The 18,233-nt window shown below is 33.9% G+C and overlaps 2 protein-coding genes across 2 annotated transcripts; both read right to left on the bottom strand.

Annotated features, from left to right (window-relative positions):
* Window positions 1-9,912: 9,912 nt before the first annotated feature.
* LOC139877883 (probable galacturonosyltransferase-like 4) lies at window positions 9,913-10,971 on the bottom strand. Its single transcript, XM_071865283.1, has one exon. The coding sequence runs from the start codon at window positions 10,969-10,971 to the stop codon at window positions 9,913-9,915; it is 1,059 nt and encodes a 352-aa protein (XP_071721384.1).
* A 386-nt stretch (window positions 10,972-11,357) lies between these two features.
* LOC139877884 (auxin-binding protein T85) lies at window positions 11,358-14,407 on the bottom strand. Its single transcript, XM_071865284.1, has 5 exons — window positions 14,286-14,407; window positions 13,146-13,252; window positions 12,832-13,035; window positions 12,369-12,436; window positions 11,358-11,662 (listed from the first exon to the last, which is right to left on the bottom strand). Exons 1-5 carry the CDS (start codon window positions 14,368-14,370, stop codon window positions 11,557-11,559), a joined length of 570 nt encoding a protein of 189 aa, XP_071721385.1. The 5' UTR covers window positions 14,371-14,407; the 3' UTR covers window positions 11,358-11,556.
* Window positions 14,408-18,233: the final 3,826 nt, after the last annotated feature.

Here is an 18,233-nt window from a genome sequence, read left to right as displayed (position 1 = left end):
AAAAAAATACAAAATATAAAAATTTACTAAAAGTTGTAAAAATTAGAATTTTTGTAAAAATATTATTTTTATATTATTTTATAAAAGCATTAATTTTTATATATATTAAAACTAATTATAATTAATTATGCTAATTAAATTATAACTTAAACTAATTAATATTAATTAAAAACTTAAACTAAATTATAATAATAATAAAACTAATTAGGGTTAAAATAATAATAATAATTAATTACTCCGTATTAAATGCAGATTAGGGTTCTGTCAGGCACGTCAGGTTAAACTCCGCGAGTCGCGGTACACCTGGCAACAAACTCCGCGAGTCGCGGGGTTTGAAATTTCAGATTAGGTGGGTTCGTTTGACAGGTTTCGTAATTATTTTTTTTTTATTTTTCTGTTTTTAATTTAATTAATATATTTATATAAATTTAATAAAACTTATATTTTAAAAACTAAAATAAAAATAGAACACTTTATAATTTTATAAAAATCTTAAAAATAAATATATATATATATATATATTTTTTTTCGGTTTATTTTTTTTATATTTTAAATAAAAACAAAATATTTAAATAAGACTTATATTTTTATAAAATAAAAATAAAGAAATTTTATAAAACTTAAAAATTTAACAAACTCTTAAAAATATTTATATTTTTGTTTTCTTTTTATGTTTTCGAATATTTAAAACGTATTTTTACAAAAACGTATTTTTATAAAAGTAAACTAAAAATAATTTTTTTTTTTATATTAGCGTTGCGCTTCCGGCTTTTAAGCTAGATTTTAATCTCCGGCAGCGGCGCCAAAAATACTTGATAGTTAAAGCTAAGGGGTATAAAATACTATTAAATTTTAGCAGGAAAAATTATTAAATACGATACAATTTTACACAAGATATTTATTTATTTATAGAATGGATATACTTAAACCTTGCTACAACACTTATAGGCAGTGTACCTAATCGTACAGTAGTGTAGTTTTTAGTAAGTCCGGTTCGTTCCGCAGGGAAAAATCTTTTAAACAAAGCTTAACGCTATATTAGTTTTATTTATAAAAATATAAATATATATAAAAGTAATATTATTATTATAAAGGGGGTTTTTTTACCGTTTAATGACCGGTTTGTCGATTTTAAAAACTTTAGTCGCAGTTAAAACCTAATGTAAAATAATAAAAATAAATATAACTTAATTTAAAGCGTAAAGTAAATAACGATAAGGAAATTGCGATAAATAAAAGTGCGATGAAATAAAATACAATAATTAAAAAGTGCGTTAATTAAAAGTGCAATTAAATACAATGACAATAAATAAAAGTGCGATAATTAGAAGTGCAATTAAATATAAAATAAAGGAAATTAAATATGAAATAAAATAATTATGCTTATTTAAACTTCCGTAATCATGATGTTTGACGTGTTGATTTTAGTTTTATGCCCATGGGTTAATTGTCCTTTGTCCTGGATTATTTAATATGTCCGTCTGGTTTTTGTCCATAACAGTCCATCAGTCATAAATATAAAATGCGAGTATCCTCGTCAAATTATCCTTATACCCGAAGTCAAATATTCCAACTAATTGGGGACTTAAACTGTAACAATATTTTAATACTTTGTTTAATAATTACACCAAGTTATCGACTGCGTGTAACCCAAGGTTTTAATACTTTGTTAACAATTACACCAAGTGTCCTTGTATATAATTTCACCCCTGTTTTAATAATTCTAGTGGCTATTAATCCATTCCCGTGTCCGGTTAAATGAACGATTATTCGTACATATAAATACCCCGCCCATCGTGTCCGATCGAGTGTATATGGTTATTTATAGGGACGTCCAATTGTAAATCTTTATATTAAAATTAACAAACTATCATTTAGTTAAACAAATATAAAGCCCATTAATAGCCCATAGTCTAATTTCCACAAGTGTCGTTCTTTTGTCCAAACCCCAATTATGGTACAAAACCCAATTACCCAATTTTAGTAATTAGCCCAACATCATGATTACTTCGGTATTAAATAAGCATAATAATAACTTAGCTACGAGACATTAAATTAAAAAGGTTGAACATAACTTACAATGATTAAAAATAGCGTAGCGTTACACAGACAGAATTTCGACTTACACCCTTACAACATTCGCTAACATACCCTTATTATTAGAAATTAAAATTAAAATATAAATTATATATATATATATATATATATATATATATATATATATATATATATATATATATATATATATATATATATATATATATATATATATTACGTTTATAGATAGAGAGGATGGATATATGGATATTTAAAACGTCGAATTGCGCTGGCTTTTATAGGCATTTTTGTCCAGGGAGGCTCCGCGAGTCGCGGCCTTTTTGTCCTTCAAACTCCGCAACTCGCGGAGTTTGTTTCTACAGCTCATCTCATTTTGGAACCTTTCTTGCCGACGGTTTTAATATATAAATATAATATATATATAATTTATATAATTAATTATATATTATATTATATTTATATACATAGTTAACTTGTAATTTTTAGTCCGTTGCGTCGAGCGTTGAGAGTTGACTCTGGTCCCGGTTCCGGATTTTCGAACGTCCTTGCGTACAATTTAATATCTTGTACTTTGCGTTTTGAATCTTGTACTCTTGTAATTTCGAGACGTTTCTTATCAATAATTGGAACCTCTTTGATTGTATTTTGTACTTTTGAGCTTTTTAGTCGTTTGCGTCTTCAATTCGTCGAATATGTCTTTTGTCTTCACCTTTTATTATTTAAACGAATATCACTTGTAAATAGAACAATTGCAACTAAAAGCTTGTCTTTCTTGAGGAATAATGCTATGAAATATATGTTCGTTTTTAGCATTATCACGAACGGACGCAAGGGCGCAAGAAATGTCTTGCGCCTATTACAGTTTACTCAAAATTGATAGTTGATATAAAACAAAGCACTAACCTTATCACATTCAGCCCAGGATGGATAAAGGTCATCACTACCATCCCCAAGACCAATCAAATACATATAATCTGGGGGATTGGATTTAATGATACCCTCTGCTTCAGGATTAGATGTATCCCCCTTCTCCTCCTCCTGAGTGTCATCATCATAAAAGGACTTGAATTTCTCTAGTTGATTGAGGAAACCCAATGGCATAATCGTCCATCGAGAACTACATGTATAATTTGTAATCGAAAACTGAGGACTTGAGGACATCTGGCTAGCTCGGGGCAAAAACCTCTGCCCAAATCTCAACAGGAAGGTAGCCCATCCATCAATATGCTATAATCAGATCAAGTTGATTATGAATGTTATAAAGCAAAAACAAAACATGCCATAAGTTTATAATTATTAATAAACTTACTATGTTTTCCAAATAACCAGAAAATTTAATTCCCAGTAAACATTTCCAAAACTCAGCATCAAGGAAGAGGAAAGTTTCATTTTGGAAAATGAACATGCAAGTTGCAACGCATATCTTGCTTATTGAGGATCGGTGATTTCAAATCTTTTGCTGGCCCCACATGCTTCCTTTGATCTCTCCATACATTTGGTGGTGGTGGTTGCAAAGTTCCTTGATCGTTTATAAATTTATCAACCATGGCCCAAATTTCCTCCTCACCAACCCAATCCTTTTCCTTCCTTTTTTTCTTCCTTTCCTTTTTCTGTGTAAAGTAAAAAATATTAGTAATAAAGACGCAAAGACGCAAGAATTGTCTTGCGTCCGTGTAATGCAGACGCAAATACGCATGGTAGGTCTTGCGTCCATCAGTGAAGTATACGCAACCACGCAAGGAAACTGTGTAATGCAGACGCAAATACGCAAGGTAGGTCTTGCGTCCATCAGTGAAGTATACGCAACCACGCAAGGAAACTGTGTAATGCAGACGCAAATACGCAAGGTAGTCCTTGCGTCCATCATTGAAGTATACGCAAAGACGCAAGGAGATCCTTGCGTCATACACTCACCTCAATCTGGTCTAGGTCTTGTTTTTCTGCTTCACTAACCAATGGAAAATCACCAGTTTCTTTAGGCTCTTCTGTAGGCTTTTCAGTATCAACAGCTTGTTTATCAAGTGACAAATCACCATCTCGTGACACTAGAGCCACATTCTCATCTTGTTTATCAACAGCTTTTTCTGTAGGCTTTTCAGTATCCATTGGCAACGCATTCTCAACTTCTTTAGTCACTTGATGAGAAACTTTTAGCCTTTTTACACTCGATGCTACTTCGTCAGACAACTGTATAATATCTATAAGTCAGCAAACATACGCAAGGACGCAAGGATAGTCTTGCGTCTGTGTAATGCAGACGCAAACACGCAAGATATATCTTGCGTAACACAAAACGCAAAACGCAAGGTCATTTAAACATGATACGCAAGGACGCAAATAAAACCTTGCGCCTGGTGAATGTTAAAGACATACCTTCTCCAATGGTTTTCTGTTGCCCGGTGTTGTGAAAGGGGATTTTAAAACATGAGTGGGTCTTCTTTCTCTTTTCCCACGTCTAACAACCCTCGGAGATGTATCATTGTCAGAGAAAGATCGAGGATCCACACATGCATCCTCGTTATCAACATACTATAATTAACAAAACGCAAAAAATAAGTAGAGATAATTAACAAAACGCAAGACGCAAGGTCGCAAACAGATCCTTGCGTCTGCGATAGCGTTAGGCGCAAGGACGCATGGAAAACCTTGCGCCTATATTACATGTAAGACGCAAGGACGCAAACAACCTTGCGCCTATTTACCTGATGGTGTTCCTTGTGTTCCTGTTCCATTAAACGTTTTTCATGATCATCAAGCTTCTTTTTACAATCAGCCAACTCCTTTTCTTGATCATCCACCCGCTTAGTCAACACATTAACCATACGCAATAATTCCTGCAAATTGTTGGCTTTTTGTGTTGGATGAGGGGTCGAGGTCTGCTCTGACTCCTCCTGCAATAATTCCTTCAAACTTCCACCCAACTCCTCATCAACTAGATTATCATCTTGCGTATTTTCCTCGTCTTCAACAACCTCTCTTTGAAAGTAAGAGGAACTCTGGATCCACCATTGACAAGCTCTCTCTATCTCAGATGGCTGCAGAGAACGAAAAGGTCTTTTTTTCTTCGGACAATCATCCTGAAATGAACCTATATTAGTAAATATAAAAGGATGCAAGCACGCAAAATTAATTTTGCGTCTACACGCAAGCACGCAAAGTATATTTTGCGTCCGGACGCAAGAACGCAAGTGTAAACTTGCGACACACGCAAGGACGCAAGAATGATTCTTGCGCCTGAAACAAGTTAAACATATGGACCACACGTAAGGACGCAAGCACATTCTTGCGTCCGACGCAAGGACGCAAGGTGTATCTTGCATCCTCTTGCGATACACTAAACTGATCAGATCAAACATAAACTGCTGTATATACACTATATAAAAAGCAATTGCATTCATTAACTAACCATTATATGTAAAAGCTTTAGGTAGTCAGGCACTGTAAAGGTTTCAGCAGATGAACGCTTCCAAAATAAAGCTCTTGGTACTCCATCCTTGACAGTTTTGGTTGCAAAACTCTTAATGGTACGACGGTATGCCTCGAGGATCCAAATCTTAAATGCCCACATAAAACCAGCCAAAGTGTACGCCTTTCCACCCCTACTCTCTAATTGGCTTTCTCGAACCTCAAAACCTTCGCTAACCGCTGAGTAAGTAGCATCCCAAATACGAGACCCCCATGGGTACGCGTTCACCTTATTGAAATCTTCAACCAACCATAGAAACTGTTTACTAACAACATGTTGCCCCTGCTTCCCCATAAACGCTCTCTCTACGATCAAAATTATAGCTAGTCGAACGATATCATCGTCACTAACCTTGGGAACCTTTACATCACCTTGTTTTTTGATAAGGATGTTTTATATATCACTAACTAAAATGTTGCTGGCATCGGCACGCTCTGGAAAACAACGCCGTCTAATGGGTGCGGTCTTAGATTCATAATTTCGAGGGATGTAATGTGCCATGTCCGTCCGGCTACCAAACAAAAATCCGGTGACTAAACAAAATTCACGCCGACCAAATCTAATCATAAAATTAGGAGAAAAATGAAACCATATATCTTGTTGCTCTTCCGGGTACTTACTAGCATCCAATTTTGATGAACGCTCACATTTCCGTTGGAGCATGGCATGTACTAGTCCAGGATCATTACCCGTGTATGAAAGATCTAACCAGGGACCAAAGCATGTACTTCTAAATAGTTTTTCTTGTTGTACAGTCAACATTTTCTTGACCTGAGGAATCACGGTCAACATATTCTTCATGGTCAATTTACCTTCCACATAGCCCTATAAAAGTCAGAAGAACATCAGAAGAAAATCACACAGGCGCAAGAACGCAAGAAATAACTTGCGTATGGGTTTTCGAGACGCAAGGACGCAAGGTGAACCTTGCGTAACCTATACACGAGCCGCAAGGACGCAAGGTCTACCTTGCGTGCATATGCAAAGTTAAACTTATACCATACACAAAGACGCAAATATCACCTTGCGTACAATGTGAGGCATACGCAAAGACGCAAGGATTGTCTTGCGTCTATATATCAACAGAGTTACACAACTTAAATCTAGCAAAAATACCTGGGTATCGTAAGCGATATCAATAATATACAAACAAAAACACAAAATACAAACACATTTCGTTGACACATTTTATCGAACAGTTGGCGTGCTAAAACTTTGTTTTTGCGCATAAATATAAGAACTCGAAAGTAGATCGATGAATAATATAACATAGATCTAAGAAATCTAACCTGTTCTTGAGACATAGTGAGCGATGATGGTGATTCGATGATGTTGGTGGCGTAGAAGCTCGCTTGTACTCGGGAAGATCGAAGATGGAAGGATGAAGATAACCTAGTAAGGATGAAGATGTGAGGAGGATGACGTGAGGATGATGATGATGATTTTGCGAGTGATTTGCGAGTGTTTGGGAGAATGTAAGCAAGCTTGATGACGATCTTGCGAGTGACGAGCGAAAGGGCACCAGAGAGCAGTTTGCGTATGATTGTGGTTGTAAGGGAACAGTGAACGCAAAAGTTTCATTTAACTAGTTCTTTTAAGGAAACACGCAAGGTCGCAATGTCGCAAGGTCGCAAAGACGCAAGGTCGCAAGGACGCAAGGAGTCTTGCGCCTTGCGAGGGCAAATTGTCAACTTTTTTTTTTAAGGGCTGTCAGTCAACATGCTTAAAAAAAAAGGGCATTTTGGTAATAATCCCCTATAGATATAAGTTATGAACCATTGTAATTGGAATCCAAATCGTGTTTACAAAACATTCCCTGAGTTCTAGAATGCTAAAGATGAAGACATGCTGTTGTCGATATGCAAAATAGAGAACGATGATTCGAGAATCTATCAAGCTTATTCAGTAGTTCTATAGTAAGTGAATATTTATATTCGAAGAAATGATATGTATTTTCAAGCATTAGGATGTGTTTTATTGTTTTTTTAGCGGAATGAACATTCGAGTGATTATTTAAGAATGACAAGTGGTGCTAAATGAAATAAAAATGTATACCAAGTTATTCAGAATTGAAATAATTTATTGACCACTAATTACATTCATTTCCTTTTAACCTTCTTTAAATTATATAATGTTAATATGATAATTGTCATCATTCAGGGTATGTTTGACACATTAGTTTATGATAGTTATCGGAGCTTAAGCTTATAATCTTCGCAAGCTCAAGCTAGTAGCATTAAATTACATAATTACCCCTTATATTATATATTATTAATTTTAGTCGTTAAATGTTAATTTAGATAACTAAACTCAAGCTAGTTTATCAAATACTTACACAAATATGTTACAACTTCTAGCTAGCTTGAGATATAAACTCTAGCTACAAGCGAGTTTCATCCAAACACGCTCAATGATTAGAACTCACTAAAACTCATATGATTCTCATGGTACTCACTTATTTAGGAATATAATCAAATTAAAAAAAAGAGTACATTAAACATTTTATGGTATCAATAATTAGGATTCTCCCTCAACATACAAGCAAACTCATTCTTTAATAGTGTAAAAAATAGCATCTATCTTTTACTATGTTCTTTACCACATCTTCTAGGTTTAGAATAATACGCAAACTCTTAAATTCTTGTGCTTATTGTTTGTGTTTTTCCAAGTTAAACCACTACCAAAAATGGAACAAAATGGCCCTCTAGGCATTTGCCATAAGCTATTCAATTTCATCATGAATAGCTTCCTTACTCGGCGTACAAGACGCATTGCATTGGGTACAACATCATCAAATCATGATGACGGATTTAGAGCCGTTGAAGATAGTAAGAAGCACGAATACGAGGTCCTTAGGCCCGATAGTCAAGAAATACTCATCGAGTTTAAGCACACCAACGGTTCACTAGTGAACCGAAAAAGTAACCCTTCGGGTCAAGTTTTGGTTAAAGAGAACATAAATACAACACAAGCCGATCATAAAACGGAATCACAAGATCAAGGTGATGGCAATGGTGGTCAAAAAAAGTCAACTTTGACGATCGTTGAAGTTGAGAATCTTCCTGGAAGAAAACATCTTCTTCTGGATGTTACTTCAAATATAAATGAGAAAGCTGATGATTTTATAAGGAGCAGAAAGGAAGCTATGCAGAAGGCTTTGAGCATGATACAGAACAATGATGTGTAATTATCAAAATGGTTACCATACAATAAGCAAAGTTCATTATACACATGTTCTCTTATAAATTTCTATTTTCTACAATGATATGAACTCATTAGAGGCGCACTTATATATTAAACTAAGGTTGTACAAGTCGCCGGTCGGCACCTAGTCACTGGCGAATCTAGGACCAAAACTTAAAGTCCCGAAATTTTTTTACAAATACCATTCATATATATAGATTGTTTGCCGTTAAAAATTTCATAAATCCTACAAATATATCGGGTCCTATAACTGAATTGTGTAATTTTTTTTTCCCAAACTAGTAGTGTCATGGTCCCCGCTCACTATACCTTAGATACACCCCTACACCTAGTCGGCCTAGACGGGGGCTAGTCGGGGACCAGCCGGTCGTGATGGATATTGATTAATTCTGACCAATTTTGACCCTTTTGATCGATTTTAACTGAACGTGATAAATCCGACTTTGATCCAGTTAATTTGACATTTGATCGATTTTGACCCGTTGACCGGCATTGACCGACGTTGACCAACCGTTAGATCGACGACTTTGACCGACTTGGGCCCAGTTGGATCGAACTATTTCCCAAATCCGAATAGTGGGCCTAGTCGGGTTGGACTAGTTCCCGACTCCTACTAGTCAGCCTAATTTTATTAAACTAATTACATTATTATGTAATCAGTTCATAAGAGAGATGCAGAGGATCCTAGTTTCTGACAGGTATCATTTTGTACACTTTAATGCAAAAGTTTAATTACAAACAACTAATGTTGCCATTTGGACATTTTATAATTCATTCAAGGTTTATTCAATCATGCGAACTTGATAATGATTTAAGCGTGTAATCTGTACTAAGATCAAATCAATGGCTGCACAAAGCTACCGGAGTCGAACTTACAGGGAAACAAATGAAACTGTTGTACAACAGAGAGAGGGGTATGGGGTTCCTAAAAAACTAACAGATCTAAGACAATAATTTAGATATAAACATAACATATGCTAAAACAAGTTTGTCTACATTATGAAAAACATTGTCACAATTGCTGTAAACCTCACTTTCATCCTTATGCCGTCCATTATAACCGCAAAACTAACCTTAAACCCTCTCCGGTTCACCTTTGCATCGCTGAATCAACCTAAACGAAGCCGGTTCTGGTTTTATAGCCTAGAAATCAAGAAATTGTTGGACCCATTTCCTAAATTTCATCATTCATCGAAAATTTGTTTCGACGAACGATAAAGATCATATGGGGCCCATAAATGGTCAACTAAACATGGTTTACCCGAGTCAAGTCTTAACCATGGTTTATCTTTACCACTCCAATGAAGCAAACTAATTGGACCAGGGTGCAATGTTCTACATTTTCCTTCAATGTTATCACCACCTAAACCATGTTGGTTCCAACTATGATCAACTGCTTTAATATTTCCAGCAAAAACAAGCAAAAAAGGTGGTAATGAACCTAAATGATAAATCCTTTTTTGCTTTTGAACCACCATCCATTCTTCAACTTTTTGTAAATACCCACCCGATCTCCATTTTTCAACATCTAAAACCATCACACCCGTGTTGAAATAACACGGGTCTTTACCCGAAAATATCTTCTGTAATTCGGGCTCATTCCAAAAGTTATCGTTAAAGTATTGTGTGAAATTCGCGTGACAATATTCAGGCGCCGCGAGTACCTTGTCTTGCAAGTCAACTCTCCATAACTTCTCAATGTCATCCACCACAACAAGATCCGAATCCAAATAAATGATCCGTTTCACATTTGCGGGTATTATATCGGGTAAATAGATTCTTGCATAGTTCAACGGTTCATCAAGCGCTTCACGGATAGATTTCGATATTTTACCTTGAACTAAGCTCGAATCAAATCGGTATAACTTGAAGTTAAGATATGGAAATGTCTTTTTTAAGTTGGTTTTGATATCTTGATCAACACGAAGCCATAAGAAATGGAAAACTACGTTTTCCGGGCAGCCCGAATTGTGCAAAATCGATAAGATTGCAGCCATTGTCCCGCGAAGGTAATTGGAATCAAGAGTCATTGCTAAATGGATTATATCGTTTGCGGATGATCCGCAAGGTTGACCATTACGAAAGGCGGGAGCTTCACGAAAAAACGAGACGTCGTGGGATAGTTTTCGGGGCAGGGCGTGGCGGAGATTGGCGGCGGCAATGGCGGTTAACGGTGGAACCGGGACGGAGAGAGACAGGAGGCCCATGAAGAGTAAAAGATGATTTAAGCTCTTAAAGGCCATCCTGCCGGCATTAAAATGTGGTGAACAAAAATATTATAAAGGGATAAAATAAAGGTTAAACAGCCATTAAAGGCTGATTAATGAAAGATTAGTTTGTTGTTAACTTAGAATCTTTAGAAATATCTTTTGAGGAAATGATGGAGATTGATGGGTTTGAGGGGAAGAGAAGATTATGCGGAAGAAAATTGTTTCCTTTTTTAGTTTGAAAATCTTGATTTTGACTTTTGTATTAGGAAGTCAACTATTGTCAAGAAAAGTCACATAACTAGATATGATTTGTCTATATTTGCGCCATTAAGTTTCCCTGATAATTCTCTTTGAGATTTTGAACCAAATCATGGGAAAAAAATGTCAACCATGTAATTGTTTAAAACCCATTTCATCCACAAACATATCAGATTATGAAAATGTTTTTTTAACTGTTTTTAAAATACGAATACTTCTGATGATATCAAGTTATCAACATGTAAGCTTAAAGATATTCAAGACTGCAATCTTGAAGCAAGCAAACATTTCTATATGTTCCTAGAAGAACTCAGTAACGAGTGCAAACCATACAACCTCGTAATTTTATGAACATGAAGGTTAAAGCTCGTCTTTATAAGTTGTCTGGTAACATTGTTCATCCCAATAATACGGGAACTTCAATTTGGCTGCAGTATGTGGCATTAGCCAATCATCGTACATGAATCTGCATAGATATCAATCAAATCCAATTACATGATTCCCATTAAGATATCAATAAATAGCTAGGTAGTTTGTGTGGTTGATGATCATAGATGTAGCAATTTCAACCCATTCAGCAAAAGTCCCCTTTTTTAACAAAGTAAGGCCCCGTTTGTTTTTTACTTTTGTTTTTTTACTTTTATTAAGTTCTGTTGTCCGAATGAAATTATGATGTCTGTGAAGAATAAGTGACGACTAAATAGTTATTGTAAGTTTTATGTGTTGAACATTGACTGAATAACTATAATTACAAATTTAACCATGTACATACGGCAGTTATAGACAGTTATTTTAGCAGTTTTGAAACAGTAGTAGGGACGAATATGATAATTCACATTTTCATGACTTAAATTATTAAGACATTCTATTTTCATTAAGTCCAAAACAAACATTACACTACTTATTCAATTTTATATCATTAAGTCTAATTAAGTTCATTAAGTTCTAATCAAACGGAGCCTAAATCAAAATCAAATCAACACAGAAAAAAAAATTATTCTATTGTGATAAGTTTTGGCAAACTAACTATTATTAAGCATTGAAACAAACTTAGAGGAATAGTGTTTCGGGTTAGGCCGACCAACCAGTTCCAACACTTGGCAATAATGACCCATTTTGACCTATTCCCAACCCGTCCATTTTCCCACTTCCAAGTGGATGAAATCACTTACATTTTAACTGGCGGACGAGATATTACAACTAGAACTTGCAAATCTTCTTTTTCATTTGTGTTCCACAGCTGCAGAAAGGAGTTGAATCAGCTCATAAAGTGTACAATAAACTTATATTTTCGCAGTGTCTAAACGTAAATGTAACAGAAACACAAAATCTAACAAAGATGAACGACCACAAAATGTATTCAAGGTTTTTTTATTAACAATTAAATGAAGAATGAACTATATCTGTCAGCCATTGTGGTCTATAAGATATAAGCCACCCCCATAACCATCATAATCTCACATACCATATAAGTTGTGGTGGCAATTTCAACCCATTTACCAACATACAAACTTAAGTCGGAGCTAATTGGGTTATATTGACAATTCCAAATGTAACTGACCAATGATCTTAGCATTAACAATAGGGTCACGAGTTTTAAGTATATTAAAAGGGAGAAACATCAGAAACATTTACCTGGTGAACATCATTAACAGGGATGTAAAATGTACTATTTGAAAAGATACTAAACTCTTCTGGCTTGCCAGGGGATTTCGCATGAGAATTCGAGGAAAGATAAAGAGTACCACTCCCTTTTAAGACTACAAAAACTTCCTCACACGAGTGCCTATGAATTGGCGTACGTGAACCTGGAGCAAACGTTTGAAGCCATATCTCAACCTGTTCAGAAAATGGATTTAAAACAGTACAACTCAACATACTTTGCGTGAAAATATAATACTGATACTCTAATAATTACACATTAACAGAATTGATGGTGTGTTTTTCACCTCTTTTAGCCCATGCATGAGCGAACCTGCAACAGTAATGTGAGATAAACCAGGCCTTCCATAGCTATCTTGATGTAGCTCACTGATATCCCTCACTAGTGGTAATCCTATTTTACATAATGGTACCATAACCGTCAAATCAAACAATATCACAAATCACAATCGTAACAATGTAAACCCTATAACAATACTTGCATCTAAGTTCTATCTAAAAGTAGCAATTAACATACTCAAAAGCCATTAAACAATTTGACACAACAAATTAGGATTTACAATTCAGTATTAACTTTTTTTAGATTTGAAACATTGAGATGTATGTGCCTAATTTCAGGCCTAATTCTTCTTCTAATTATCAATTCAACCTCCGATCAATGTCTGAACCATCTAAGCTCAAGCTCCGATGAAATATAATCGTGCCAGCTTGATTCAGAATGCAACTATAATCAGGGGCGGAAATGAAGAGGGGCAAGTGGGGTCACCCGCCCCCAGTGAATTTTTTTTTAGTGCAAAAAGTTTGGGTTTTTTCGTTTCGAACCCAGTGGAATTTTTTTTGGCTAAAAGTCTTCATATTTTGCCCCAAATCCTTCAAAATTTTGCCCAAAAACTTTCAAATTTTGTCCAAAATCCTTCAAATTTTGCAAAAAAAAAACTTCAAATTTTGCCTAAAAACCTCCAAATTTTGCCTAAAAACCATCATATTTTGTCCAAAAAAAAAAGCTACGCTTTTAAAAATATATTCGCCCCAGTGAAAAAAGTGTCTATTCAGCCACTGACTATAATCAGTTTGTCATGATCAAAAGTGATTATCGCGAATGTATTCGATAATCTAAAACTAACTGTAATTACAATTTTCCTGCACTAAAATATTGATTAACAACTCTAAGCCCTAAAATTATCTGTCAACAACATAATTAACAGAACTAATCACCATTAATTAACAAACAAATACAAATAAAGTGTGTGCCAAATGTCAATTAGGGCAAACTATATATCACAAAACCGCCAATTATGCAATTGAATGATATTTAACTATATATTGTGAAATTGATACATAACGAGCATATGATAACGGGAACGTAACTTGCGATAACGGAAATTGAATTATTAATGAGAAATCGGAAATGGAAGCAAGTAACGGACCGTTAACTGAGCACTGGGAGGCGGTGACAGTTGATATATACAGATAAACTGCAAGTATGGACACAATTATAGTAAGCTCTGCCATTATAGTAGAAAATTTTAATTATATGCAATTTTTGGTAGTCCTTGTATCAAATATATTTTGTAGTACTCAACATTTCAGGTTTTTAACTCAGTGATGTTTTCTGGAAAAAAGAATAAAATTGATATTAAATAAATTTTAATTACAGATTTACAGCAGCTGTTTAGGCACCTAATCTTCTAGATTAAGAATTTAAGAGAGATGCACTGATGGAGTGAGTTGAATTTTTATTTTTGGAGTGAAATTAAAATAAATAAGAACTTTTTTTTGGAACTGCGAAAATCGTGAAAACTGTAACAATCAATACATTGAGATTTTATAAAATCTACTAACAAATAGCATATAAATATCATATAATGTTTAAATTATATTATATACATACATAAGTTCAAAATATAAATCGGAGATTGAGTGACATAAATCTACACATGAACAAAAAAATAAAAATTTGATTATAGAAGTAACTTTAAAGTTTTTTCAAAAACGCTTTTTATTTAACTTTTTTTTTTTCTCCCGAAAAGTAAGGATTTATATACATAACTCATAAGGGCCAAAATAGCCCAGTTACAAAGAATGTATAGCCCAGTTACAATGAGACCTGGGGGCTATAAGACTCGATATAGTAGCAATACAACTCGAAACAAAGGTGTTGCCGAGAGTGCAACTTTGACAACATTTACAAGCTCAACTAAATACAATACATTAAAGGGTTGGTTAGCCAACCTAACCACTTGATCTTCTTGTCTTTGATTCGCGATTCTATCCACTCGAAAGATTTTAATTGTATTTCCATAAGCGTCGTTGCTCCATTCCAGCATTTGTTAGTGAAAACTTCATGATTTCGATTCCGCCAAATAAGATAAGCACAAGTCCACTCCAATGCTTGTCATATAAGGCACCCACCAGAGTAAGTGAGCGACTACATTTACCTCGTAAAAGCCTCGTTTATGCTTAAGTTAGTGACCGGTCCTAGGTTCCACCACTTGTAAATTCTCTCCCAAACATCCAACCCGAGGTGGTTTTACCACACGCGATGCGCGTATGGATTCGTCGTAGAAGTTTCCTCCTGAGAGGCGGTAGGACTGTAATGTTTGTCCCACGAAATGATTAGGTGAGTGGATTCTGACATCGCATTCTCCATCTTCTAACCACTGTTCAATTTTTTTTTAGTGATTTCCATAGAAAGAAATCATCTCTCTCCCCACTATGTATATATGCTTTTGAGCTTTAGTCCACACATATATGAGCATTGATGTTAATACGGTTTCGGACCAAACTTGTTCGGCTCGGTTCCATCTCAAGTCCGAATTTGAAGCAAACACATGAACCATGAACATGACCATATTTTATCGGTTAATATCGGTTCCAGAAGGTTCGCTTTGATTCCATTAAAAGAATCGTCACGTTTATTAAAATAATGAAAGAATAAAATGCATAAACATAAATCGATTTAAAGAAGTACATAAAGATATCTAAGTAAAAATGTCTAGTAAAATTACTAATCAACAACAAAAGTTTGATGAAAATAACATATCAACGATCCTAGTTATATAAAAAATTTGATAAAGGCAAATATCATTTTTTTTTTTTTTTTTTTACTCTTCTAATCCTCCATAGTCTTTCAACACTTGATTTATCTTATAGTACAAACAATAGGTTAAAAATGTAGATAAACTAGCAACGGGACGGAACCGATCGTTACTGCAATTTTTTTAGGTTTGTGGGTCGTGTTTAGCAGTGGATAAATGGCAACTATTTACGTAAACTGGGCATATATTATCCGATAGAGTTTTGTAGCATTTACTAGTTACAAATGCAAAATTGCTACAACTATTTGCTAATCGTTCTAGTACAGACTTTAAGAGTTCTGGTTTACGAGAAATATCTGCGGATAGGGTTCCGTAGCTATTATTATTTATATAACACAAAATGGCTACGGTTATATTGTACTACAAAATTTGATATTTGTAGTGTTCAATCTTTTTTCATTTCGGTTCTTTCTTTCCTGCTGTTGGAAATAGTGGTCTTTTGGTAGAGGTTGCAGCTTTGATCTTCCTGTATTTTGTTTGGAGTTAGTCGTCATGTGTTGGAATGTTGCTGATATTGCTGCTCTAGGCTGTTTCTACATAGTTCAATAGGTTAGTCTTTGTGGGGATAGTTAGGTTATGTGTATAGTATAGTAATATGAGGCTAACCTGATGTGGCTGATTCATTTAATTCCTATTGTTGATGTTAGCCGATATGGTTCTTAGCCAATTTATGATATGTATTGGGCCTAGCCCGTTAGTGACTATTTTCTGTTAGGGTTTTCTTATGCACTGTATTTATATCTCGGTATGATGTATCGCTACATTCAATCAATAATACACAATTCATATACACTAGTGAAATGACCCGTGGAACCACGGGTTTATCTAAACGAAACTTTTTAAGATGATATGTTTTAGATATTAAGTGAACGTAAATGCTGAAGTCATTTAGCTTAATGACCCGTTAATTCACGGATTTCGACTAAGAAAGTTGTCGTTATTTTTACAAACATATTGACGTACTTAAATTGATCAGAATCACTAAACTGCATTTATTCTCTCATCATCATCTTTCAATTTTTATCACAATTACTATTTTCCTTCTCATAAAAGCATACACTACATCTTTTATTGAAACATGTATTTCGTATACATTTGAATAATAATATAATAATAATTATTATTATATTATTATGGTGTGTTTTATAAAAGATTGTACTATTTGTTTTAAAGTTTATACATATGGTTATGCATGTGTTTTATCATAAGGTTGTACATAATGTCTCAAATATTGTACATATGGTAATGAGATATTTTTTTTCTCCATAAAGTTGTACATTATGCTTCATATATTATTCAATTAACATGTTAATTTTTTTATTAAATACAATTAATTATTTTAATGACATCATCATGGGGGTTTAAAAAAAATTCTCTTTTATTTTAGAATTTTTTTTTTAGCTTAAATAAGATTTATTTATGACATTATCATTTTAGAGATATAAATTAAATGTACAACACATGACCTATCAAACTTTTGTTAAATAATCTCATATGAAAATTTAAAAGACAATTATTAAACATAGCTAAAAATTAATGACTTTAATAGCACTTACACTAATAATACAAAATCATACTACACAATAGTAAGCTTCTTTTAATATTTTAAAAACAAAATTAGTAGATTTTTTAAAGCTTATGGAGAGTAAGTCCCATTATAAAATTAAATTTTAATATTTTAAGAAAAAGATGATAGATTTAAAAGCTTGTTTTTTCAATTATGGTAATAATCATTTCCTAAATTATTTTATTTATTTATATTTATATAAATTATTAAAATATTAATGACATCACCATGATTATTGTGAAGATGACATGTGTCAAATGATAAGTTATAATAGAGTTGAGATGACATCATCATTTTAGTAATTTAATAGAAAGTATAGATAGATTCTAACATGGTAGATCCTGTAGCTTCAATTCTGTGTTCATCCGCAAAATCATCATCTCAGACTGTTAAGGTACATCATTTTCCTCAAAATTCGATTTCGAAAGCTAAAGTTGAAATTGATTACTGAAATATCTTCCTTATCACCTTAAAAATATTCGTCAATATCAAAAAAAAAAAATCTTTACAACTATCACAGATCTTCAATTAATTGATCAAAAGTTCACCAGAGGCCTCTGAATGTTTAGCAAGAACAATCAAAAGTTTTACCTTTGATTTGAGTGTTTTCAGTTCTCCACCGCCTTGTCACCACCATAAACCGCCACTGTTTTTGCCGGAATCTGCAACTTGTTCTTCATATTCATCTTGAAGATTCATTTGCACGATTG

The sequence above is a fragment of the Rutidosis leptorrhynchoides genome, chromosome 11 (assembly GCF_046630445.1).
Source record: "Rutidosis leptorrhynchoides isolate AG116_Rl617_1_P2 chromosome 11, CSIRO_AGI_Rlap_v1, whole genome shotgun sequence".
Lineage (NCBI taxonomy): Eukaryota > Viridiplantae > Streptophyta > Magnoliopsida > Asterales > Asteraceae > Rutidosis > Rutidosis leptorrhynchoides.
The sequence above is the reverse complement of the archived record's forward strand: the minus strand, read 5'-3'. Positions and strand labels throughout refer to the sequence as shown.

What these genes read in the sequence shown, in the direction of transcription:
- LOC139877884 (XM_071865284.1), bottom strand. Translation starts at nt 14,370, where the DNA reads ATGGCAGAGCTTACTATAATTGTGTCCATACTTGCAGTTTATCTGTAT. An exon ending in CTGTTAATGATGTTCACCAG is followed by an intron (nt 12,437 to 12,831) that starts GTAAATGTTTCT and finishes TCCTTTCTGCAG; the next exon opens with CTGTGGAACACAAATGAAAA. An exon ending in TCTCGTCCGCCAGTTAAAAT is followed by an intron (nt 11,663 to 12,368) that starts GTAAGTGATTTC and finishes ATATCTATGCAG; the next exon opens with ATTCATGTACGATGATTGGC.
- LOC139877883 (XM_071865283.1), bottom strand. Translation starts at nt 10,971, where the DNA reads ATGGCCTTTAAGAGCTTAAATCATCTTTTACTCTTCATGGGCCTCCTG.